At 39.6% G+C, this 25,490-nt stretch overlaps 1 protein-coding gene across 3 annotated transcripts in view; it reads right to left on the reverse strand.

Moving 5' to 3' along the window:
- Window positions 1-2,370: 2,370 nt before the first annotated feature.
- PDZRN4 (PDZ domain containing ring finger 4) overlaps window positions 2,371-25,490 on the reverse strand; it is a 223,708-nt gene continuing 200,588 nt past the window's right edge. For all 3 annotated transcript variants that reach the window (XM_058021886.1, XM_058021887.1, XM_058021888.1), the window contains 5 exons: window positions 19,206-19,304; window positions 16,994-17,056; window positions 13,865-13,966; window positions 10,327-10,443; window positions 2,371-4,482 (listed from right to left, as the gene is read on the reverse strand). In XM_058021886.1, the coding sequence (XP_057877869.1) occupies window positions 2,956-4,482; window positions 10,327-10,443; window positions 13,865-13,966; window positions 16,994-17,056; window positions 19,206-19,304 (1,908 nt within the window). In that variant the 3' untranslated portion in view covers window positions 2,371-2,955. The remainder of the gene's footprint in view (window positions 4,483-10,326; window positions 10,444-13,864; window positions 13,967-16,993; window positions 17,057-19,205; window positions 19,305-25,490) is intronic.

Here is a 25,490-nt window from a genome sequence, read left to right on the forward strand (position 1 = left end):
AGTTCTCAGCAGACAAAGTTTTTAAAGATTTATGACAACATAAAAAGCATTTTGTTCCTTCTCTTTTAATTTGCCTTAGTGCTAAAATGTTATTGTCCTCAGTAAAAATAATGACATTTTGTAAAAAATGTATGCAGGAATAAACCACATGTGGGATGTCAGCATTGGATTTCACCGACACAAAATTTGCTGGAATGAGGGAGTGCAGTGCTGAGTCCTGCCCTGCAGAGAAACCAGCTGAGAGCAGTGAACAGTAAAGCACTCACCTGCCATCCAGCCCCTGCACACCACCACCCTGGGTGGCCCTGCTCGGGGGCTGCGTGGTTATTTTCATGCTAGCAGCAATGATCAAGGCATTTCATCAGGCAGAAATGAATGCTTCTCCCCAAAGCTGCCCAGAGAAAAAGGAAAATGACACTTAATAACTGTAGTTTAGAAGAAAGGAGAGAAAACTGTGGGCTGCTGGAAACTGCCCAGATTAAGGATTAGATAGGGACATGGTATTTCAGCAGGTGAAGAACAAAGGAGAAGGTAGCTGGGCTCTGGCAGGTGCTGAACTAGAAATCGTGTCAGGTGTGCTACCAACAGTATCTCTGTATATCATCTCTTGGTTTTCTCTTTTGTTGTACTAGATTTTGACAGATCTCCCTAGATTTGGAAATATTTCCACTTACAGCCTACTAGTGCACTATAAGTATTGTTCATTCTTTATTTGTTTCTCTAATTATTATCTATTGCTTAGCTCCTCTCCTCCCCTCCACTTGGACTCTCCACCCCACCACCCTCCAGTCAGGACTTTTCTCTAATTAGATGTGGATTTTCCTACTTTTATTTCTAAGTGATGAAATATTACATTTTCTGAAGATTCATGTTGTTCTCTGAATGAGTGTCACACTAGGTTGATGGGAAAACTCTGAGTCATGATTTAGTAATGGGAGAAAATCAGTAAGTACTGTGTCTAAGGGAAAGACATAAGAGCAGCCATTGTCTTGAGCTGATAGCAGCTGTACTCAGATTAGAAAAGACCTGTGTTTAAGTGTGATTTCTGGAATGCAATAAGGGAAACAGCCAAACCTCTGGGCTGTGATGTCTCCAGAAGAATATGCACCTTTCTAAATGCCTTAGGTTGGTCAAAGACGATTCCTAGGCCCACCTGGAGAGAGAATCTGGTACAGCCCCTTGAAAGCAATACTATGTGACCCTATGATCCTTTCTGGTCAGAGATTCCATACTTTTTTTAATTTAAAAGAAAACAGTGGAGGTGTTTTTCAGTGAGCCTGAACAGCTGTATGTTTGCTGAGGATTTAGTGTGATGTCTCCCTGAGTCTTGAAGTGAGAATTTTCTGATTATCAGACTGTGAAATCTCAGTGGCATAATTTTCCTAAGTACTTGGAGAGCAGTGCTTTTACAGTATTTATATGCCTAGAGATGCAAAGAGTACTGCCAATGTGAACTAATGCCAAAATTGTTTAAAAACAAATGAATGATTCCCAGAATTTGGTAGTTTTGAAATAACATTATATGCCTTTCTGCAATGTTAAGCATATATTTTAAAGCCTGATGCCAGGTGACTTCAGTGCTTTTCTGTTATGGAAAGCACTACAATCAGTTAGGAACTTGTGTGAGTCAAGGACAGGGACAATGAAAATGGAGCCATTAGGCCATTTCTTCAACCCCACAGACTGCCCCAGACTAGTTGTTTCAGCTTGCTCTGTCTCACTGGGCTGCCAGCAGCAGCTCACAAGATTCCCCAGTGGCAGCAGAGGGGCCTCTCCTGCATGGAGAGTCAGGGAGTCCCATCAGGCACCCAGACAGCAAATTGCCATTGCTCCTGAGCTCCAACCAGCTCCCACTGAGCTCTAAATGACTTGGATGCTCCTCAACAATAATTTTACACCCTTAACTCAATTAGTTGCTTTTCATTCTCTGTTTTTCCTTAACTCATGTTCTATGAAAATGTCACTGGTAGTTTTTCTTGCATGAGATTTGGCTCAAAGTTAGGCATATGCTGTGCTTATGTTTTGTATGTGTAGAACAAACAGCAAGCTCAGCCAGAGAGAGGACTCATGGCAGTTACCTAACATCTTACAACAAAGAAATACAACAATGAATCATTTAATTAACTAATAATAGCAGGTAAGGAAAAGCCAGAAAGACCCACTCATTCTATGTGTTCTGCAAAATGAAAAGCTAATTCATAAGAAATATCCTATGGAATCGTGTCCTTTGTTCTTGAAATCTCTATATGCTGTAAATGCCATGCACGAATGAAATGGCTTATACCCAAAGGAAAATTCTCAATCTAAATAAAGCAATGCTTGGGTTTTGTTTATTTCTTAAAGATAAGCAATAATTTATTTCTCTTTCATCTTCACAATTATCACATACTGTGCAGCTACAAGACCAATGCCACTACATAACACAGGAGAATTTCTCACCTACACTTTACTTGGACAAGTACAATTACAATTTACAGAATAAATGTACTGTAAAATATGCAGTTGGAAAAATGTAATTCTTATCTATATGATGGGATGTGGCATATGTTTTATGAACAGATTCAATCTAAGATGTAAAACTTTAAAACTGTTAAGCCAAGGATACAGTATAAAGCATTTTGATTTGGTATTGTATTGTTACTAAAGTAGAAAAAGCAAAATTAGAGAAATAAATCCAGATCTTAAGTTACAGGATATGTGTTAGGTTAAGAAATTTTTTGCTTTACTTTTCTATTTTTTTTTTACAAATGAATAATATGAATATATTGCAGGATAAAGAAAGACTGCCAGATAAGGAAGGTACTGTTATATGAAAAACAAATGAAAAATACCAGGTCATTTTGCTTACAAAAAGATCAAACTATAAACAGTCACAAAATATATAAAAATGCCACATTGAACGAGGCAATTGTACTCTACCTAAACTGGTAGTATACTCTCTGTTAGAAGTTGTGTTCATACAGTAGTAACTGATAAAAAGGCATTGTGCACTCTTGTGCCATCTGGGGATTTAGCACCATGTGTCATCAGTTCTTGTATTGTCATCCAGTTGTCCAAGATTTTCTTGTTTCTCTTTTTCATCATCTTTTTGTGACTCAGTTCAATAATGTTGATTTCTTTTTTGCCCTCGCTGCCACTCTGTGGACTTTCCTTGAGACACTCCAGCCTGCTCCTCATCATGAACTCCCGCCGCCTCCTCTGCTCCTTGGCGCGCACCAAATGCTGCTTCCGCTCCTCCTTGCTCCAGTAGCGACCCATCTTCATCTCGCTCATCGTGTCATCATCTGTCGTCATCCCACTGCGCTCCTCTTTAATTTTTAAGGCACGTTCCTTCAGGATTCTGTCTCGAACTGGTCTCTTTGTGATGTACCTCGTCCCATCACTCCTTATTTTCACTTTCCATTCCATCTTGGGCTCTGCGCACTTCTGCGAGTCTTTGCACATGCTCACCAGGCTGAGCTGGCTCTGGGCGTACTCCACAGCAGACTTCTGCTGGATCAGCTGCATATAGCTCTGATAATGCTTTGCATGAGCAGGGATGTTCCCGTACCTGTAAGAAGAACTGTGATATGGAGACAAATAGGGAACGTGCTCGCTGCCTTGCCTGTCCTGGTCTGTGAATTTGCTGCTTTCTGATGCCAGCACTGCATTCTCAGCAGCACTGTTTTGCTCAGTGGGTTTGGTTTTGGCTGAGGTTGTCTCCCTGTTGCTTTGTCCTGAGGATGACTGATTAGCAACAATTGTGGTCCTCAGGTTTTTCCTGTTGGTTATGCTGATTACCCTCTGGAGAGAGTTATCCGGGGATCGCTCCACAGTCAGCGGAGTGCTCCTGCAGCTTTCAGCAGTGTTGTAGGCACTGGAGCTGTCCTTGTCAGACTTCTCAGGGTGCTCCATGATGTCATCCAGTTTGCCTCTTTGTACATCTGTGCTGGTGTTATAATTCCTGAAACTTTCATCATGTAAAGACCAAATGTCTCCATACTGGTCTCTCACCTTTTGGAGCCGGTGAGCTTGCATAATGTTCTGGCATTCAAGTTCAATGTTCCTCAGTTCCTCATTGAGTAGCTGCAGCTCATGCTCCACTCCATCTTGGTCTCTTCTGTTGCATTCTATCATGCTGCTTGAGTAATAAAGATCATACTCCCCATGGTTTCGAATCTTGCACTTCAGTTCCAACAGCTGTCGAAACCTTTCACATTCTTCCTCTGGGTTTCCTATGAAATCAGATTCAATGTATTCCCCAGACACAAAGCTTTCATTGCACTGGAGCTCAACACTGCCTAAAGTGTCCTGGCTGTGGCCCAGATCCCGTTTGCTCTGCAGGGTAGCACCGTTCTGCTCCTCAGCTGCATTTTCCTGCTCTGAGCTCTCATCGTTGCGAAGACTTTCATCTGTAGGTCCCACCCCACTGTCCTTCTCATGATTATTGGATGATGAGGTTGCAGTGTCTGTAGTGCCATCTTCCTCTTCATGTTTCTTTGGCTAAAAAAAATGAGTAAACCAAAAGGATTACCAAATGCAGATAATATAGAACAATTATTTTCCAGTTCTGTTTTGCTTAAGCAGCTGGGATCTGATTTAAGCTCAATTAAAACAGATCACTAAATAGCAGTCCTACTGCTCATAGCTTTTAAAGATTTCTGAGAGCCATGCTGTGGTTTCCATACTAAGCAAAGTAAGTGAATTACAGTACTAGTGACATAGCTTCTCAGGTCTGTAAAGAAATACTTCCCTCTCTAGCTAAGCCATCTCTTGGCAATGCTTAAAGATAATGATCACCAGATGGTAAGCTGGTTTTGATTCTGGATTATGGCTCCACTGGTGGAACTGCAATCTTCTCAAACTTGAGAGAAAGCTTCAGTACTGGTATCACTTCAAACAAACAGAGCAAGCAGCCAATGAAGCAATGACTAGTGCAACCTAATAGGGTGCAAAAAGACTACTGTTGCTTTTTTTAAACAGTGAACTTTTGTTTGCTTCATTACACCCTCCATGGCCTTCTCCTACACTTATTGTGCTCAGTAGCCTTCTTCTGAAAAAGTGTTCATTTCAGATTCTAGGATTCTGCTCAGAAGGACCTCAGTCTGTTTCATCCCTGGAAACTTTTTTTGAAAACTCAATTTGTTCCATTGTTAGACTTTATGTTCCTTAAAAATAAAAACAGTCTTTCAATATTAAGTGCAGAACAACACTGAATGCTTTGCCATGGATATAATGTCAAGCTTTTTGACTGCTGATTAGCACTCCACTCATTGTACCTCACCTATTTATTCTCAACCTATTTATATTCCATAGAATATTAGCCAGAGATAATACCTGTCTTAAGAGACAGACACTTTATTTTTCAAACCAGATAAGCAAAGAATCAGGCAGAGTGCAATTTGTATGACCAAGTACCTAACTACACACAGTACCAACATCATGTCTCTTTTAGGAGGTATAATTGCATAATTATGTATAATGACTGTAATAATCAGGAGAGAAAAAAGGTACCGTGCACCCAGTGAAAGGAAACAAACTTAAAGAGGCCACTGTCATAATTCCCTTTTATCTACTTTGACAAACAGTAAAATATGATGAAAATGTGTCTCCTATGTCATCCCTTCTCCTCTCTTCATGTGCACCTCATGATCACATGCCCTTCATCTGGTTTCATTTCTTCAACTGTTATGAAAAAATAATGGCCTAGGGTCAGAAAAACAAAAATAACCTCCACCCCCAACTCAGTGTTAGAGTGGAATAAAGCAGATATTGAAAGAAACACACCACACAGGAGAATTTTGTGTCTGTGACAAACCAGTTAAAAATTTTTGAAAAGATGCCTTAGGAGATCTAGGTTTCATTTAGTATCCTTCTAGTTCACCTCCTCCTGGTGAGTGCTGCTTCATTTGCTATTCTCTTCCCTTCTCTCACCTGCTTTGGAGTGCTGCAGCTTGTCTTGACCTCCTCTGCCCCCAAACCTTTCAGCAGAGAAGTGACTCCAACCTGGGCAGCTTGCACTTCACCCCAGCCATTGCACTGCAATGAGCAATCCATATTTCTCACTGCTCTGGAAAATATCTAACTACCGACAGGAGGGAGAACAGCTCCACCAGACAACAGGAGGGCAGTGCTGCAGAGCAGTCAGGAATCTGGGTGCCTGTTCCAAATGCAGGGCTCCATTCACATGACCAAACGAGGATGGTCAGGATCTGCTCTTTGACTCTGGGCATGAGTGGAATTACACAATTTGCATCCATATGACTAAAACTCCAAAGAGGGTGGTTTATGTGTTAGCCCAGCTAGACAGCTTACAGGAGCAGAGCTTTATGATACTTCCTCTGATGTATTCTGCATGGTATTATACCACCCAAAGCATATATTTGAGCACTTCTGAAAGAAACCACTTAATGAGGCTATTTGTATAGGTGTTGGGAAGAGACTTTACAGTTGAGGCCCATGCAATCAACACTTTCAGAACTGGTAGGTCTTGCTTTCCACACCCCTTTTATCAATAATTTAAGCTTTGCTTCTTCAACTTGATTTATACTGACTGAATATAATACTCTGCCATCTACTGAAGTTACACTATTGGGAATTAACACACACACACAAAAGATGTAAACAAAGCAAAGTCCATCTTTTGAGTCAAGTAGAAACCAGATGAGTGGGATTGATCTGATGAAATGTGTCTATAGTACACACATCTGAATGTCAGATAGGGGCTTTGGGTTCCCTCAGGGAAAAACAAGTGCCTATACATTCAGATTCTTCTCAAACTAAAGCAGACATCCATATCACATTAAATTTTTCCGCAGTATGTGGATACTTACAGCTAAGTCAATTAAGAAAATGGAAAGCAATACAGATATTTATTGTACTGCAAGTTTTTGAGATACATTTTATTAAAAAAATCCATTGTGACTAAAGTAAGGTAGCCCCTGACATTTTTGACCTGGACATTTCATGCTCGCCAGAGCTCCTAAACATGTGCAGACTGAGCAGTCTTTTACAGCATGAGATAATTTTAATTTTATTTTGAAAGACAGCAAGCCTAATTCCACATTACATCTCTTCTGAAAAACAAGAGAGAATCCACAATCTTCCGTGTGTTGCTTTTTCTGGTGTTATCTGCTATTTATCTAAAACAAAGTGTTTGTTTTCAAACATACATTGTCAATCTCTTCCACAATTATTTCTGTTTGAAATACCAAAGGGCTCCTTAGGCCTCATCTTTGCAGTGAGAACTCAGATAATGAGAAGGTAAACCCAGCGGTGCGTACAATCAAGCAATAAATGAACCTCAAAAGATTCTGCATTTCAGCTCCAGCAAGAATTCCTGCCCATAAAATAGCTAATCTTGCGGGAATTCAGGCACTGTTCTATCCTTTTACAATTTATAATGTATATTGGGACTCAAAAGCCAGGCTGCTACTAAAGTCTGAATGCAGTATGATTCAGCTGAAGCCTCTAACAAACCTGGCTGGGCTCTCTGGTCAGTCTCTGATAGTGAGAGGGAGACATGTCACAGGGAGAGGAACCTCCAGGGGCAGGCTAACCATGAGGGAAATTTGGAATTTATTTCAGTGGTTCACTAAAAGAGAAAATGCTCTTCTGCCAACAATGCTGTTTTTTTAAAACAGGCTTCTTTCAAAAAAAAAAAAGCATTTTTCCCCAGACATTTTCTCTGTATTTCAGCTTTGAATGAACCAGAATAATTCTTTTTATCTAATTCTTTCTTCTTCTTCTTCTTAATAGGTTCTGATATATTACACGATACCAACAAGAATTTCTGCATGGCAAATGTATGGCAGTCTTCTGAAAATTATCTCTGCTGCACAATGAACCATGATGTCGTAAAGGGAAAGGAACACAATGAATTATAAAAAATGGAGAATTACATCTTTCCTTGAGGCTTTTTGGATTATTCCATACAGAGCAGATACAATTCTTGATTGAATTCTACAGATTAGGTAAAAAACATACAGAAAAGACACGACTATCTACTTGACTCTTCTATTACACACTGTAGCAAAATTTTATGTGACAGTTCACATTAAATGTTAAAATGGCATTCTGTAAAACAGACTTGTATTTGGAAGGATATTCTGATAGAGTGTATTCATTCCTGCAGCTCTCGAGATTCATGATGACAGACGATTATGAAGCCAGAGGACTACGTTTTTGTTCACAAAAATCAAGGCTGGTCTCCATGGCCAGCCAGGGAGCTTGGAGATACTCAGATTGGCGACTGGCAGCTGCAATCAGAGTGGTTTCATAGCTCCAATGGATGGTGTGATTCCCCTCAGGAAACTGCTAGATTTCCCAGCCTAACAAGGAGTAAAGAACCAGTTTTCTGACTTGACGAGTCACTGCATAGAGTCTAGAGAGACAGTAGCTGTCACAAATTACTGATGCCCCATTACACACCAAGCTGCATTTGGTTGATTCGATTACTCATCAGAAGGGCAAAGAAATGTCTGGCTGTCCTAGAATTACTTCAAGCAATGCAATGTCAGATACTGACAGATCACAACTGACCACAATTTTTTTCCCAGTGTACTGTTCTTTACAGTAATATAAAATCTCAATATGGCAAAAAATATGTTTGGTAAAAGATTTTAACAGGGAATAAACAAATTCAATGGGTTCTGTGAAAGCACATCACAGAATATCACTGTTTACTCATAACACTATCCACAACCCAAATTCATCCAAAGCAAAAGTTTGACAAGAACTTTGCAGTGGAAGGTCACAATGGTAAAGTGATTGCAGAGGTCCCAACATATGATGTCAGTGCCTGGTAGGAGTTGATAGACAGACTTGTTCAAGAATTTCTACCAGAACGGGAGGTTTGTATGAAAATGTCACCATGCAAATGAAATTGTTTTGCAAAGAGCAAGTGGTTTTTCTGACAGGAAATATTTGGTATCCAAGATAAAATTTTGGCTAAAACAGTAAACAAGATGCCATATATCAGCTGAAAGTAGCTAGCAGTGCAGCAGTTAGCACATTTAACCTGGGAAACTGAGGCTTGGCTCACTGCCTGGAAAGAAGAGTCACATCTAAAAGGCTGGTAAAAATCCTGTTGCAAAGCTCCCTTCCCCCCAACCCCGGAGTTATTTCACTTGGTGTAAATAATTAAATGCTTATAAGATCAAATATTTGTAATCTGATCTGTCATTTTCCAGAGAATTGACTTAATTATTCTGTCAGTGTCTGTGTCCCAATGAATATTTCATTGATATACAGGGAAGAGCTTTACTATGAGCTATCACCTACTCATTGACCCAGTGTCAAGGCTGAAGGGGAGGTCAGGAGAAAACAGACTAAATTCACATTCAGGCCCCCAGTGTAGACCAAGCATTGAGGCATTTGAAGTCAAAGAAGCTCCCTGGTTCCCAGAAAAGAGAAGGCTCTCACAGTCTTTCTCCCTCTCCAAAGAAAAATGCCACAGGCTCTCTTTCTGACCAATTCAGAATGGGGAAAAAATTGTAAGTCACAAAGTTCTGTGGGTGGAAAAACAGTTTCTTCCCAGCTGCATAAATCCAGAAGCCAGGAGAAGCTGAATTTTATTTCTTTGGCTCCACATAGGTGTGCATACTGGCAGATCATCTGATCCAGGAGTGGGTACTTACACCTTTCACAACAACGTACATCTGAGAAGACCACTTGATGAAACTGTAGGGTATGTTTGCCACAGTCACACAGCCTACAGAACATATGGGCAGGTAAAAGTCAGGATAGGAGCAAGCTGAGACTATGCTAACAATAGCTTATTTGTCTCCATTAACAAAACAAATGCTGAGCTGTGCGCTGTCGGTGCAAGAGAAATACACTCACATTAACAAAACACCTGTTGTTTATTTAAACATGTCTTCCATCTTGTTTTGCAAGCTCTGATGCAAGGCTGGCTCATACATTGCATCCCAAAAGGATCAACAAGTCCAGCTCTAAAGTTAAATCCCCCATATGGGGATTTAACCCATGACCTTGATGTTATTAGCATCAGTAAAAAAAAACTGACATGAAGTTTAACATCATAAATCCCAAACACTTCAGAATTAAGGAAATTAACTGAAGGAAAGCAATATTACTCTGAGAGTTCGGAGAAAAGGAGAAATGTGCACTTATCACACCCTATTAAATTGTTTATTAACTTGATATACTGGGTCCAAGCATGTATTGCTCTCTTTTTCCTTACATAGTGTGCCAGAGATCACAGCATTTGGAGAAAGAACTCTATCAAAGCCTTTGACTCCATTTTACAGCACACTGTTTCATTCTCTATTAATAAAAAAGTATACCTAGAAAATTTTCAAATTACATGTTTAATAGTGGTCGTACCTGCTCCACCTCATTGGCTGTGTACTGCATCGCTTCATTATGCTGCTCTTCCAACATTTCCAAGTTTAACTCCTCTAAGAACTCATTCCTTTCATCATCCAGCCACCCTTCCTCCAGCTGCAAAGAATACATCAGTATGTTATTTTATGTTAGCAAGGACACATGCTAAAATAGAGTAAACCCAAATGGCAATGCTTGACTAGTTCTTTTTATTCTAATGATTCTCTTCAGAAAGCCAGGCAGTAGGAGTTCAAGTTCACGTCTCAAAAAAAAATAGAAAAGAAAAAGGATAAAAAGATGGGATTCATGTCTTTTATCCTTTCGTAAAACAGTATGACTGATTTTCTCTCATAATGAAGGAGACTGCACAGCACAGACATTATTTCCTTTCAAAAGGTATGAAAGGCACAGCGCACAGTCCTGAAGCTGTCGTGTTCATTACTACTGAGAGACCCCGCATGGCAAGAATGGCAGTGTCACTAATAGGGCCAGGAGGCAACTGGGCTCTTCTCTCTAACAGCCTCCATTCCAGCCCTGCTGCCACCACCTCAATGGAAACCTTATGCTGTGTTTCTGTCACTATCTTCCCATTGATCTTCCAGGTAAACAAATAAACAGAACAGGGTGATAGAAAGATGAGGTACTTGAAGGGAGGCAATTTTAGTTCTCCCGGTGTGTCTGGAAGCAAGGTTTATCTGTTTGCTTGGTTTTTTCTTGCCAAGTATAAAATAGTACATTGACATTTGGTGAACACAGTGTTGCAAAAGGACAGGAGGGGATGCCATGTTTTCTGTCAAGTACATATCTCTTCTGAACCCATTTCACACCCTTCACATCTTTCAAAACTGATAAAACAGGCACCTTGGTCTAAAATGCTCTTCTTTCAATTTTGTTCATTATGCTCATGTGTGCACATGAGCATAATGATCCTTTGTACCTGCAATCCCTTGCCAGATGGCACACTGCATCAAAAAGAAAAACACTGGTCAGTGGCACTCTTGGCTATAATGACAGGATTGTAGCAGAAGGAAACACTGATTGTTTGGTCATTGATGAAGGAACCCCAGGACAATGGTGACAAAAACATGCTAAAAGGAAAAGCCTCAGCATAAGACAATTACAAGAATACCAAGTACTCATGTCCCAAGATAGCCAGAGAAATGAAGCACAGGCCAACTCCTAGAGCAGAATTACCACTGCCTCCAAGCCAGGATATGTCTGGTCACAGATATCAGTCAGAAAAGTTACACTAAACTAGTAGCAGCAGCAGCAGCAGCAGTAGTTGTAGTTCAAAGCTACACAAGGAGTGACTGATGCTGTGCAGTATTTCTAATGGAATACTGGTAGAACATCACTGTTTCCTTAATAAACTCTGATGTGGTTTTGCCCATGTCAACAAATTCAGTCCTCTTATAAAGAAGCCTTTCATCATTTCCTCTGGTAAAGCCAGCCACGTATGGTTTGGGATTAGGAAGAGACTTTCTTCCTTGAGGACATATAATTTTTATGTTTGTCCTCAATGGGACTTTCAAACTGTTCTGTGAAACATCTGGTAGTTTTGTTTACTTGTCTTATTTACTTTTTTCACCCCAAGGAAAGCATGAGCACAGCCTTCCTCTGATGTAAAGGACATAGTTTAATTCACCTCAGGTGAGAAAATTGCAGAGATGAACAACTTTGGGGGATGAAGGATGAATCTCACTTGGGCAAATCTGCTCATTTGATTGTGGCAGTCCCATTATATAAGTAATAAGAACACTTATGTTATGTTACTGCTTTTGAAAGAAAACTAATACATGCCTTGGCATACACGTGCATTACTTACACTGTGTACACATTCACACATGAGAATGTCTGTGTGTGGTGTGATCCTCTGGTGCTCTGTTTCAAAACTTCATAATTCACTGCACATACATGCGGTCAGAGGGGTTTTCTTCCCTGTTACTGAGGGAATGTGCTCAGCAGTTACCCTTCAAGGCTGCAGCACTGCCATTACAATTTTCTATGTAGAAATGAAAGCCTGCCTGATGCTGCTGGCTTTTGGCAAGTCAAAGCAACACAACTAGCAGAAATCAGCTGACAGCCTGTTCTCTGACCTACTCCAGCTTTTTCATCAGTTTTGTATGAGGATGTGCTTAAAACACATAAACTGAACACAAAAAATCCAGCACCAAAGGCCCAAACCTAAACCAAACCCCACTTATTATTTTAAGGTGTATTCGTGTGGAAAGCTACATTGGTACACATAAGTAACTCCTTATATTAATCTTATCATATTGACTCCTAATTTCATGTTGACCAGTCTAAACAAATACAGAGACTGAACTTTCTCTGGGCGTGTATTTTTTATAGTGGATGAGTTTCTGTACCCTACAGAAAAACAGAATCCTAATGAAAAACAGTGAGAATAATATTGAAAAATCTCTTTCAAAATTTCAGCAACTGAGAACTATAATTTTGCAGTATAAAGTGAGGCACACCTATTTTTGCTGTACTTTGTCAGTGGTTTTATAAGAATTGTTTAGCTTCCTGAAAAACATAAAGGATATGAATGTTGACATTGTGACTCTTTTATAACTACAGTATTTAAGTAGAGATTCTAAGTGGCACTGAAACACATTTTAATTTAATTTATACAGAATATGCAGCTAGTGAGACTGAAAATATCAGAACAATAGCATGAGAGACAAATGGCACTTTAACCAACTCTGAATTGTGTGCAGATAGAACAGTGACAATATAATGTCCTTTGGCTTTGCAAAGGCCTACAAATAGAATATAAAGAGATATAAAACCAGCAGTCTTCTACCACTATACCCCTTCTTTATCTGATAATCAATCTAACATTTGTTCCCTTCAATGATATTAAAAATTCATGGAATAGCAAGATTCTTGGTATTGGCATAATTTTATTTTTAAAATCATAAAAATATTTCTAAAATGCTTTTGAAAATGCATCTCCCAAAATGAAGGCACATATTTGTGACCAGGGTGCTGTTATAAAAATTAGATTTCCATTTGTTGAATGAGACTGTGGAGAAAGTCCCATAATTTATACATACATTAATAGTTTACATGCCTGGTTATAACAACACAGCATAAAACAACCCCTCAGAAATGACAAGCTACTGCTTTGTGTAAGTTCAGATAAATTATAAACTTCATATAAAAGATAAAACTGATAAACGTTAAGTATGGGAAATTTATCCCCTGAACAAAGCAGAATCCTCTAATGAGTAATGCATAGTTCTCAAGTTCTACTTCATATTTTACTAGTATCATATTGGTGCTGCCAGCTTTATTTATATATCTGCTCACTCTGCTGGAAAAAAACTCGTTTAGTTTGGGGAAAACATGCCCTAGTAATATCATATTATTTTCTTTGTTGGATAAAAAAAGAGCAAAGCTCCACAATTAACTGTTTGCTCCTTTTGTCAGTGACTTTGGCATTCCCATTTCTTGGCAGTTCATTACTTGCAGTGACAGTGAATGCATGGTATAACCCAGGTTCTGGCTCAGTGCATCTGTTTAGTCTAACCTGCATCTCTGGCCTCGCCACCAGCAACACAATTTTCCTGCATTCTTCGCTGGAGAGCAACGCCACTGCCTCTTCCCTATTCTGGACATCTTGGCCATTTATCTAGGAAACAAATGAAAGTGGCACATTAGTTTCTATTTCCACAAAGCAACACACAATAAAGGGCAGATATCAGCTCATTTGTGCTGAATGCATGGACAATGAAAATTGCGCAACGGGCTCATCTTCAGCCCCTCGGTGGTAAGTGCCTTCACTCAATTATGCGCTTACTGTAAGAGCTGTATTGATCGTTGAAGGATGGTGGACATCAGAGGAAGCAGTTATGTTCATAAATGTCCAACCTGCGCCCTGGCAACATACATCTAGCAACACAATTAACCAGCCCCTGACAGGTGACGTTCATCTTTCTCCGTTCAGAGTAATGGAAGTGTCACTCTGAGATAATAGTGCTGGTGGAAGAAGACTGGTAATGCTACAGCTGAAATCAGTCACACTGAATGCTGGTAGAGAGCCAATTAGAGAGCTACAGTATTATCTCTCACCAGGCAATACTTTCAGGCCACTGCTTGTTGCTGCTCCATTTAATCATTTCATATTTGTGCGGACAGCTTAGTAGCTGCTACCACACAAAACATATGTATCCCCCTTACAAGGGGATAATCAAAATAAAAGTGGTTCTTCAATGAAACTCGTCTTTTCTTGCTACCTTTCTTCTATTCTGTAACCCCATTAAAACAACAACATCAATGACTACATGGTAACAAACACAATTTTCATTGTCCAAAAACCATTTCTGAAGGAATCAAATAGAAATCTTATTTCCCACAAGAATTCAGTTTTGTCCAATTCACAGCACAAGAAGTGGATTATTCTCATTGTGGCAACAAAACCTCCAAAATTCGGTCTATTTCAAAGAGACTGAAAACAAAACTGGATGGCAGAAATACCTGAATATTTTTGGTGGGAAAAAATCTAATGGTTTGATTTCAAAGTAGAATTTGTAATTTCATTTCCATTTCTAGTCCATTTGAACTTGTAGTTGAAAATCAAAGAGAAAGTTGCATTTTTGTACATATGTTTGGCCTGAAAGCCCTGATTCAAAAGCATAGCTTTAATTCAGATTAAACGAAATCCCTGATCACCTAACTGACAGTGAGCAAAATGTCTGAGACTCTTCAAAGCTTACATGATGGGATAGTTGTGGTCTGTGGGAGACCAGGTAACACGGAGCAGCCCTAAGAAGAAAAGCAGAGATGCAGCCACAGAGAGGCTTGGGAGCAGATTTGCAGCCTGTACAAAACATCCCCAGACATGGTGGCTCCTCCAATAACTCCTATCAGCTGAGTAGCTGCTCGCCATGTCCCCAGAGGAGGCAGCCGGGCTGTCCCCACACTACCTGAAGGTGCCCACCCCATCCCGGATGCACTGTCATTCAGCCTGCCCCATGGGCTGTGCTCAGCCTGCAGGTTCTCAGCTAAAAACATCAGAAGGTCAAGCAACTACCACGAGGACTGCCCTCTTAAAACTTTCCCTTGACATTGTAACATTTTATTTAAAATACTCAGGCAGTTTTCAGATGCTTAGACTGTAAAGACTGGTGGTTTCTGAGAATGAAAAGGGGGCAGTTGCAGCCTCAAAAATGAGACAAAACCTGCTGTCATTTTGTGAGGAATACACATAACAACATTCCCCCCATAGCCTTAACCAATGCTGCCTGCCACCCACAGAAAACACCCCTGTGCTCAAGGATCTGTATCTCTCCCAGCTTCAGTGTAATCCACCCCTAATGGCACCGTCACCTTCTATTTCTCTGAGCTATCTCATCAATAAGAGGAGATAGAGGGTCAATGTGTTTTCAGATATGAAAGTAAACCCCACATAACTCTCCGGGTGTTAACTTTAATGATAAAATTCATAGCAATATATCAGTACTGACATTAAAGTAATGCTTCAGTCCACAAGAGGATGCCAGAATTATCTATGTTTTCTCTCACCCCTGGAGTCTTTACTCAAAATTGAAATGAATTGAATTTCATTAGGAACTGGAGAACATTTGCCTGAACTGCTGTAGGCTGTCCACCCAGGAATTTTACAAAAAGGAAAGGAGTGGAAAGTTTCAGCAAAGATATTTCATGCAGAAATGAAAAGATTGGAAGGAAGGAACAGATTGATCTTGTGAAAACCTGGAAGCTCATCTGCTTAAATTAATGAAGGGCAATTATGGAACATGTTACCGAAAACCAACCTGTCATCACCAGGAGTTTCTTGTGGGGCTTCAGTGAAAAAAGGCAAAAATACAAGGCAAATCAACTTGGAACTGGAATTTAAATGCTACAATACAGCAAAAAGTTTCTAGTCAAGTGATTTTTGGTAGCTGTTTCATGATTTTGCACAGTGGTGAAAAATGAACTACCCATTACTGGTTGAAAATGGAAACCCACTGCCATTCTCGCTGTTTCCCTCACTGTACAGGTGCCCTGCCCTGTGCAGCAGCCAGCCACACACAAACCTATGCTGTAATGCACAAACCTATCTTTGGGGTAGCTCTTTAAGTAAGTGGATCAACAGAAACAAAGGGAGAAAAAAAAAAGCCAAGGTGGTGGATTAGAAAATAATTCAGAAGAGCAATGTATTAATGGGGAAGGAAATAAAATATTAACAAAAACCTAATGAACCCCCTCCTTAAATTTGTTCAAGATCATCCTTCTCTAAGCAACACATTTTTTGTGTGAAAACTTATTATCTATGCTTACCATAAAAGAGTTTTACTCAAATTTATGCAATTGGTTAATGATCAGCATGTCTTTGACACTTATATTTATGTCTGCAGGATTCTGTTTAGAATTTGACACTGAGATGAACATAGTGGAAATGAGATTTTCTAATAAATATGGAAAAAAAAAAAGACATGGGATGTAAGTGCATGAGCCAGAACGAGTTTGTCAGTCTCATTTTTCAGTACACACACTCTAGCTCCCAGCTATTGTGTTAAAAAACAGACGAACATGGATTTTCTCATCGATCACAGTAACAAAGAGAACCATCTTCCCTCATTAACAGTCCACAGAGAAGATGGCACTGCATGTTTGTCTGAAGAAAGAGTTTAAGGAAGAGTCTCTCATCACATACTTGCAAAATGCGGTCTCCTTCACGGATCCGTCCATCTCTGGCAGCAATGCTGTTTGGATCAACCTGCGCAGGACAACAACCAGGAACTGAACATGAAAAGACTTTTATGGGAAATTTTAAGAGCTGCACAATTGCAAGAGTTGAAAAAGTATAATTTTGAAACAGTACAGAGGCAAGCTGAAGTTTCCTTTAGAGTAACAAAAATGAAGGAGTTCTTTGAAGGATCATATATGAGCCTGTTTCAGAAAAAAGCCTCAAGACAGAAAGGGTTGGGAACATATGATTTTCAAATTAATGCTTTGCCACTGTTGGGCATTAACCTTCACCTGTCAGAGCATTAAAAATCAATGAAACACCCTTTTCTCTGGAAGTTCACTATGGACTGAGAAGCTTCTGCAGCAGTTGATACCTCTATACAAATGGGCCTGTCTTTGGGCATGATCCTTTTTCTTCCATGGAAACATTTACTATTAAATTATTATCTTAGTAATCAATCTGTTCACAAGGAAACATCAAAAAAACCCGAAGGATCCATATTGTATGGATCACTCACAGGTCCTGTAAATCACGCCTAGTCTGAACCAGTTGAATATAAGTTAATTTAACCTAAACAGAAATTTAGGGCTCCAGTGATAATTTATCAAAGACACTACAGCTCATCCCTGAATAATGACCTACTGTTTGTTGCAGGACAATTCAATCTATCACCTTTCACTTGATGGTTATCTTAAAACGTTTATTTTGCCTCATCATGATATAAGTTCTTTTTTCAAACCAAAATTTTGAGTTGGGCATTGAGTTTGCGGGATACATCTTCTATGTGCTAGACACTATTTTCTTCTTTTGCATTGTCATAAAAAAAACCAATGAATCCAAAGTCCTTAATCAAGTACAAAAGATAATATCAATACATTCACTTTCAAAGGTCTGAGAAAATTTTATCATGCAGGATAAACAGAACATTTCAGATATAATCCTGGAATATCTTAAGAGATTCCTGAACTTTCTTTGCTCTCACAAGGTCAAACGACAGCTTATACAACTGGTGGAAGATATATTTGTAGGTAATTTATATTAATTCCTCATTCTTGTTCTAAGGCTTTGCTTTTCAGCTTATTTAACATTGCTACTGGCCTCTTTATGTGTAATCTTGCCTTCATCCCATTTGCCAATACATAGGAGAATTCTGTATTTTGTGATCCTCTCCATCCATGAGCTCCACTAAGAATTCAGAATCACAGAATGTCTCAAGGTGGAATTGACCCATATGGCCCCCATTAAATCCAACAACTTCCTCCTCAAAGGACTACCTAAAAAACCCCACCATATGACTAAAAGTTTTGTCTAGTTGCTCCTTTAACTGTGACAGGCTTGGTGCTGTAACTACACCCTTGCATGGCCTTATTCCAGCAAACTACCCTTTTAGTGAAGAACCTTTCCTTAATGTCAAAATTTGGTTCAACATGTCAAAGAAGTGACCACCTGGGATCACAGCTCATGCAGAATAATCAGCAGTGACCTTGGACTCAGAAGAGTTTTGTTTTACACAGAGAAAAAAAACATCTTTGAATGACTGGAGACTCAAACTGAGATGGTGCACTTGGAAGTCTTGTGGACTGACCGTGTGAAATGCTAACAATCTGTGCTGGGTGCCAAGTTTTCTGAGTGGAGCCAGTGAAAACCTGAGCACTCATCCCACCTCAATATTTAGAATTCTATATTTTGGTTTTCTAGCATATTATTAATATCTCAAGCTACTCCCTCTACCCATCTCTGGTATGTCTGTGTGTACCACAATTGTAACAAACACAAAAATAATACAATAATGTTTGACCACTTTTAGTATTACTGAGGCTGTGGCAGAGAGAGAATGCAAGCAAGGTTGTCGAGAAGGCACTTTTCTCCTCAAAAGCTCTGCCTGATCTCCATCATAAGGGCACATTTATTTTAAGATTCAGACCATTCTCAGACTGCTTTACTAACTACAATGTTGTAGTTCAAGGCACTTACACTAACGAAGCCCACTAGTAATTATTACTCTGCTTGGGCAACATGACTTGAGCTGATAATCTAAATTAATTGAGAGTGACACGAGCTGGTCGATGACCAACACTTCTGTGCTCCTGTCCAAGAGCACTTTCCTGTTGATTCCCTGGCACGTGTAGCCCTCCATGAACCTCTCCCATGCTGCTCCCCAGTGCCATGTCCTTACCTCACTGACATAGATTCCCGTGTCCTCCTCATCATCAGTTCTGTAGCAGACAGTCAGCCCCAGCTTCTCCTGGCTGCCAATGCGGCACAGCTCCACCTCCTACAAGAAAATTCACAGGCTTTTGTGGCGGCTCTTGCCAAGGGTGGAAAGAACTGCACAGCACAAGGGAGCACCAAGCTGCTGAGATATTCATGGGGTATGACCTACTCCTCTGCTCAATCTTGAGACACAATGTTACAGGTAGATCTTTAAGGGAGAAATTATTCCATGAATTAAGAAGGAAATCCCAGTACAATGCAAGTTCAAGCTATACAGAAACTCTTTGGTGAGACATGCCAAACTTTGAGAAATATAGCTGTGCACTGATTTTGCAGGTCTTTGACTTTTGGGTAATAGAAGCTGACTTATAATAGATTACATAGTCCTTCTAGTCACATCACAATAGCAGATTTATAGCATGTAAGACAGACTGGATACCATCAATCAATCCATCACAGAAGTGCCACTCCCTTCTGACAGCAATCCAAGCCATAAAGCAGAAGTACAGGCTTCCATTAATGGCATAATTCCTTCCCTGGCCAGTGTACTGGTGCTTCATTGCAGAAGCTGTTAGATAACAGAAAGATGCTTCAAGGAATCTCCTGTGGAGCTAAACAGCAGTGGCATCTTCCTCAATTGTGAGATGGTGCAGAAAACATATTTTTAGTGTCAGATGTCCCAGCAGTGCCATCTCATGAAAAGTGCAAGTTTTTGGGCAGATGGTAGAGTGATAACTATTACATACACCAATCTGAGTTAAGCATCTTTAGAATTTCATAGGGGAACCATTCACAAAAAGGCAAAGCTGCACTTGGTTTGAACACTGTGAAACAGATTGTTGTAATAAAGCAGGATGAACCCAATAACACAGAGTATTAGCTTGGTTTCAAGTAGGAAACTTTGGTTGGTGTTTGTACATAAAGAGAGTCTTCAGGTCACATTTTGACCCTGACAACTTCTGCTTCTGTGGCTATGCAATAAAAGGAGGGAGACCAACCTTTGCTTCAGTTCTCAGACACAGAATTCTCTGTGATACAAAGCCTGTTCCCCCCCATTCCCAGACATGTCATACAGACTAATCCACAAAAAGGCACTGGGTGCACAGCAGTGAGGATCCACTACTGAATCCAGTAAGTTGTAGGGCCCAGTTGTCAAAAAAGCACAAGTTACAGAAAAACGTGTACTTCACACACATGGGTTAGCCAACAAGCCTCGTGATGTTTTCATTTCAGCTGAAGATCTTTTACAAAGTGCACTGCTATGGCTTGCTCCCCTACTCCCTCATGAGAATTCAAATCTACACAGGTTCACTACCTACACAAATCCTAGAAGCTTCTCTCTGGACTTTGGATATTCAGTGTCTTCATTAAAACAAATAAAATGTAGAGAAAACTCATGAAATCTGTAGTATTTAGATTTTCTTACATATGGCGGGAGTTCTACATAGGGTGGTAAGGAGTGGAATTATTCATCTGCACACATTACACATTGGGTTTGAAAGAAGAAACACAGAAGCATGTTTTATTAGGGAAGAGAAGAGCCGTGACCTGATTTTGGCATTGGGAGCAAAAGGATGTGTACTGGAAGGAGGCCTATTCAAAACCCAGAGTAATTGATGCTTCCAGAGGGAAAGACCACTTGACTAGAACTGTAATATTAGGGAGAAATTACAGTAACAAAATGGCTTCAATTACAGCAACAAGGTATACTTTTAAGGAATAAAGAAGTTTGTGGTCCCTTGGAGGCCTATAAGGAAACCTAAATACACCATAAAGGACTGAAACTGGGACCTTTAAATCAAGGCAAACAGGGAGCTGTGCACAAGCTTAAATCCATTAACTTTCATTGTCCTGCTGGCACAACCTCTTGTATCTCCAAGCTGAGGGTGGACAGGGGCCCCAAGGACTGCTCAGAACACAATTTCTTCAGATGTGAATGACCTTAAAATTCTCATGGATGTTTCGACTCAAAATACTGCTACAAAACTACCAATATTTCAGGCCGAATTCTCTTAGTGTGCTGGCTCAATGAGCAGAAAAAATCAACCATTTAGGGCATGAAAGAGCAAAGGAAAATGAGGATGAGCCTAGAGGCTTCATCCTGTGTGTACAAGAGATTTGCCAAAACCAGCTCAAGGAAGCAGCTGATGACAAGTAACAGTGACTAATGTCCTCTGGCCGTGCTGCAATAGCCCTGGCTGCACACAGTACCTGAGCTACCACAGCTCTCATTTCTCTGCCCAGTAACAGATCTGAGAGCTGAGGTTAGTACTAGGTAGTCCTGGACTATCTCTTTCCTAAATGACTATATGGGGTATATTCTGATGACTGCACATGGCTGTGGCTGCAGAGAAGCTGTAGATACCTACAACTGAGATCCTGGCACTTAGTAATAAAGTCCCCAACAACCATTTTTTGTTTTTCAGTACATATGCCATACTCAAGTACATACTCAAGTGATATCTCATTCAGCATGAGGGAGAAGGTGAGTAAGGTCTGTTGCTTTGCACTGGAGGTCATTCCAGATAACTTCCTTTGGCCCATAGCTCATCTGCACTACTAACCTCATGGCATCTCTTTTTTTTACAGGAAATACTATTCTTCCTGGTCACAAGCAAACAAACCAGAGTTGAAACATATTTTAGGAAAATTTAAAACCACTTTGCATGAAATAGCAAATCATCTCTCAGAGCAGAAGCCCACTAATCTGCTAAGTCTGAGTAATAAGCATGTATGAAACAATTTCAATGGAAGAGCAGCAAGTGAAACACTAGAGAATCAGAACTATCACAGTCAAATACATTTGACATAGTATTTTGCAACAGATGCTTTATAGTGCTGTGGAGTTTTTCTCCTCACAACTGGTTTTCAACAGAAGAAACAGTAGGTTTGGCAGCAGCAATGAATTTGCAAATAATTTCCTTCTCTGAAATCTTTTTTGATATATGCACGCACACACACACAGTCGCTTTCTCTTTGGCTTTTCTCTGTGTGCATGTAGGGACTGAACTTCCAGTCTTCAAGACTCAGCATTTTCAAAATCTATGAGAAATGGTATTTGGACATTCATGAATAGTGCTGACAGACAGATGGTGGGAGGAGAGGGACTGAAGCTCAGGAAGAGCTCAGGAGATGACAGCCTTCCCCTCTTTGGGCACGCTGGGGGCAGCACCTCTCAACACTTGGAAGAGTACTTTGCTGCCAATTGACAGAAATCAATGCCAAATGGCTAAATCTTCACCTTGCTGCTTTTTTTTCTCTGAGCGGCCAGAACAAAAATTCAGTGCATTTTCACAGTAAAGACAATACTTTAAAGTGTTTTGCCATAAATTATTTGGTTAAAAGACAGACATGGAAATCAGAGTAAGGACTATCCCTTCTTGAAAGACTGGGATGCAAATTTACAAAGTAGCCAATTTCTGCAGACATAGAAAAGTCAGAAAAGAGATGCAGATCATGTAGGATTGAAATTTCCCTACCATCTCAAATTTATTGCACTTTACAAAAAAAAAACCAAAAAGTAATATCTTGCCTCATAAGACAGATTTTTTTGCAGAGTTCCAGAAGTTTTCTGCTTTTAAGTCCCTATTCCCTGTTTGATTCTAACTGCTTTCTTATAGTCACCTCATACAACTTTTTGTGACTTGTTTTCCTTATCTATAAGCAGAAAAACACTACCAGAGTAGCAGCACATTAAAGAATAAATGATTGCAGAGCATTTGAAAAACACTGTAGGAATACTATAAATATTCTACATCCTTCTAAAAAATCCCCATCTGCCTTTCCAGCAATTGCTGAACCCATTCAAAAGACTAAGACAGACTATCAAAACTGTCACAGCTACTGAGCTTTCCTCATCCATGCAGTATCCAGAGCAATGGGTCCAATGAACTCTGCCACTAGAAGGGGCAGCATCAAATCCAACCATAACAGTATTTTTCCTAAATGGACATTGTGTGATCAGTTGACCTTAAACTCTTCATTACAATGAGAATATTACCTTGCCACTGAGACAAAAAACAAATTAATAGTCAAAAAACAAATTAATTTTAATTAGTGTTACTCCTCAGTGTAACAGAACCTGTTACTCAAAGTTTATATTTTTGTGACATGGCAAGACAGAAGATCCTAAACATTTTCAGTTTGTGATACAGTCAACTATTTAATTTCTAAGCATTAACTAGAATCTATTCATTCTGTTTAGCTCCATTGTCTTTAAAGGAAAAGATCAGTATAGTCTAGCCTATAAAACCAAAAGACTCTTTCCTCTTTCTTCCCTCTCCAGTTCAAACAACACTCCTAAATAGAGGGGAAGAAAAAAAGACAGGAGTGAGAAGGGAAACTTTGCGGTTTACAAGTATGAAAAAACCAGGTTTTAAATTAAGAGCCAGCACAGCAGGACACACAGAGGCTTTAGAAAAGGAAATCACCACAGCATAGTGCAGAAGGATTCCTACTCCATCAGCAGAAAGAAAAAGTGCTGCCAATCTGAAAAACTCCTTGTGTGGTGAAACAAACAATGCAGTTCAGTGATGCTTTATCTTAATTCTAAAATGTTTGAAATATGGCTGTCAAGTTCAATTTACAAAGCCCACAGTAATGTAATGGTGTTTTAAGGCAAAAGAATTCCAAGAGACGCACTCTATGGACATGTCTGTGGGTTCAGCAATTTTTCTGTATCAGTGAAGGATTACTAGTACCTTTTGGACCAAAACCCAGATTATAATTCTTACTAGCTGAAATTATTGCAATATCAAGGGAAAAAAAAAAAAAAAACCCAGAAAAGAAAATGTTATCTTTGTAGCCACCCAGAACGATGCACTTACCTCTAATAAGTGAGTTACTGCCCACAGCTAAGTAAGTGGTCATGTGCAGATTCTGAAACACCATGAAATAAACCACCTTCATGTTTTACCCCTTAACAGTCCACCACCAGGCAGAGCTCCAAACTCTTTATACAATTTACCTCAGGGTGAGATGACCTAAGAGTCTGGAAATGTTAAAATACACAAAGGTTCAGCTTACAGGTTTTTTGATTATGTCCTTGTTTACCTGTAAAGCAGTGTCTTGTGTCAGGCAAGTTATTCTGTGCCACAGCCCTTTCAGAAGAAATCAAGGCTTACTGAATGGAACAAGGGGCCCAATATCTGATGATCCAAAGTGGAGAAGCATAGTGTCTAGTGCACATTTTAAGAAAAAACAACACCAAAATAATAAAGCAAAATAAGAAAAGAATAGTTACTTATGTCTTTGCTTTTCCTTGTTACCTGTAGCAATTGCTGACAAGCTGCTTTTACTGTTCATCTTGCTAATGGTATAATTGACAGAATGAGTAATTGAATGAAGGAAGCACAAAAGGCCGAGATCAGAGTACTTACAGAATAGCTCAATAAGGAATTAACTGAGAGAGTGCATTAAAGTCAGACTTATTTTAATAAATTAGTTACACTGAAAAAAAATCCTCATCTTTCTGAGCTAGTGCCAGTCTTCTGAGGCCTCAAACAGAAGAGCTAAGGGACTATGTGGATTACACACCTTAAAATTAAGATTCATTCTGCAGTATCATCTTGATTCTGCACCTTTATGGGTGAGACCTCCAGCTGAATTTTGGCTGCTTTTCACACTTTCTGTCACAGTTACTATAAGAAGTTTCTGCAAGTAATTTTTTTTCAGCTTCTTGTTAGTTTCTGTAAACTATGGAAACTAAGAAAAGATCAGTCTCAGTCTCATAAAAGTGTTTAGTAATTCCAACTCTGCAATTTCTTGTCTCATCACTTCAATGAGACAATTTCTTGTCTCATCACTTATCTTGCATCTCAATGATGCAAGCATTGGGATAATTTTCAGACAGGGCTTCAAAGAGCCAGGAACCTGGCAGATCTTGCTAATAGCATTCACTTTCTTGGTCTTTTCCTCCACCTGACCTGAAGGATTTACCTTTCCCAGGCTGCTAAATCACCGGTCGTTTACATTGCTACTTTGTATTATATTTAATTTTCATAATGCCACACACTCATCATCACTGGCAAGTAATTCTGCTCATGAAATAAAAATAATACAAACAGAACCTTAACTCTTCATCCAGGAACAGTTCAATCTAATGAAGCCCTAGGAGGGATAACAGTGGAACTACTAAATAGAAAAAAATTCATCTCAAATTCAGAAGAGATGATAATGGTATTACATGTCACATAAAATCATGCATTGCAAATGAGAGGGTGTAAAACAGAGAGTTTGTAGCAAAACA

Source organism: Melospiza georgiana, chromosome 4 (genome assembly GCF_028018845.1).
Source record: "Melospiza georgiana isolate bMelGeo1 chromosome 4, bMelGeo1.pri, whole genome shotgun sequence".
In the NCBI taxonomy this organism is placed as follows: domain Eukaryota; kingdom Metazoa; phylum Chordata; class Aves; order Passeriformes; family Passerellidae; genus Melospiza; species Melospiza georgiana.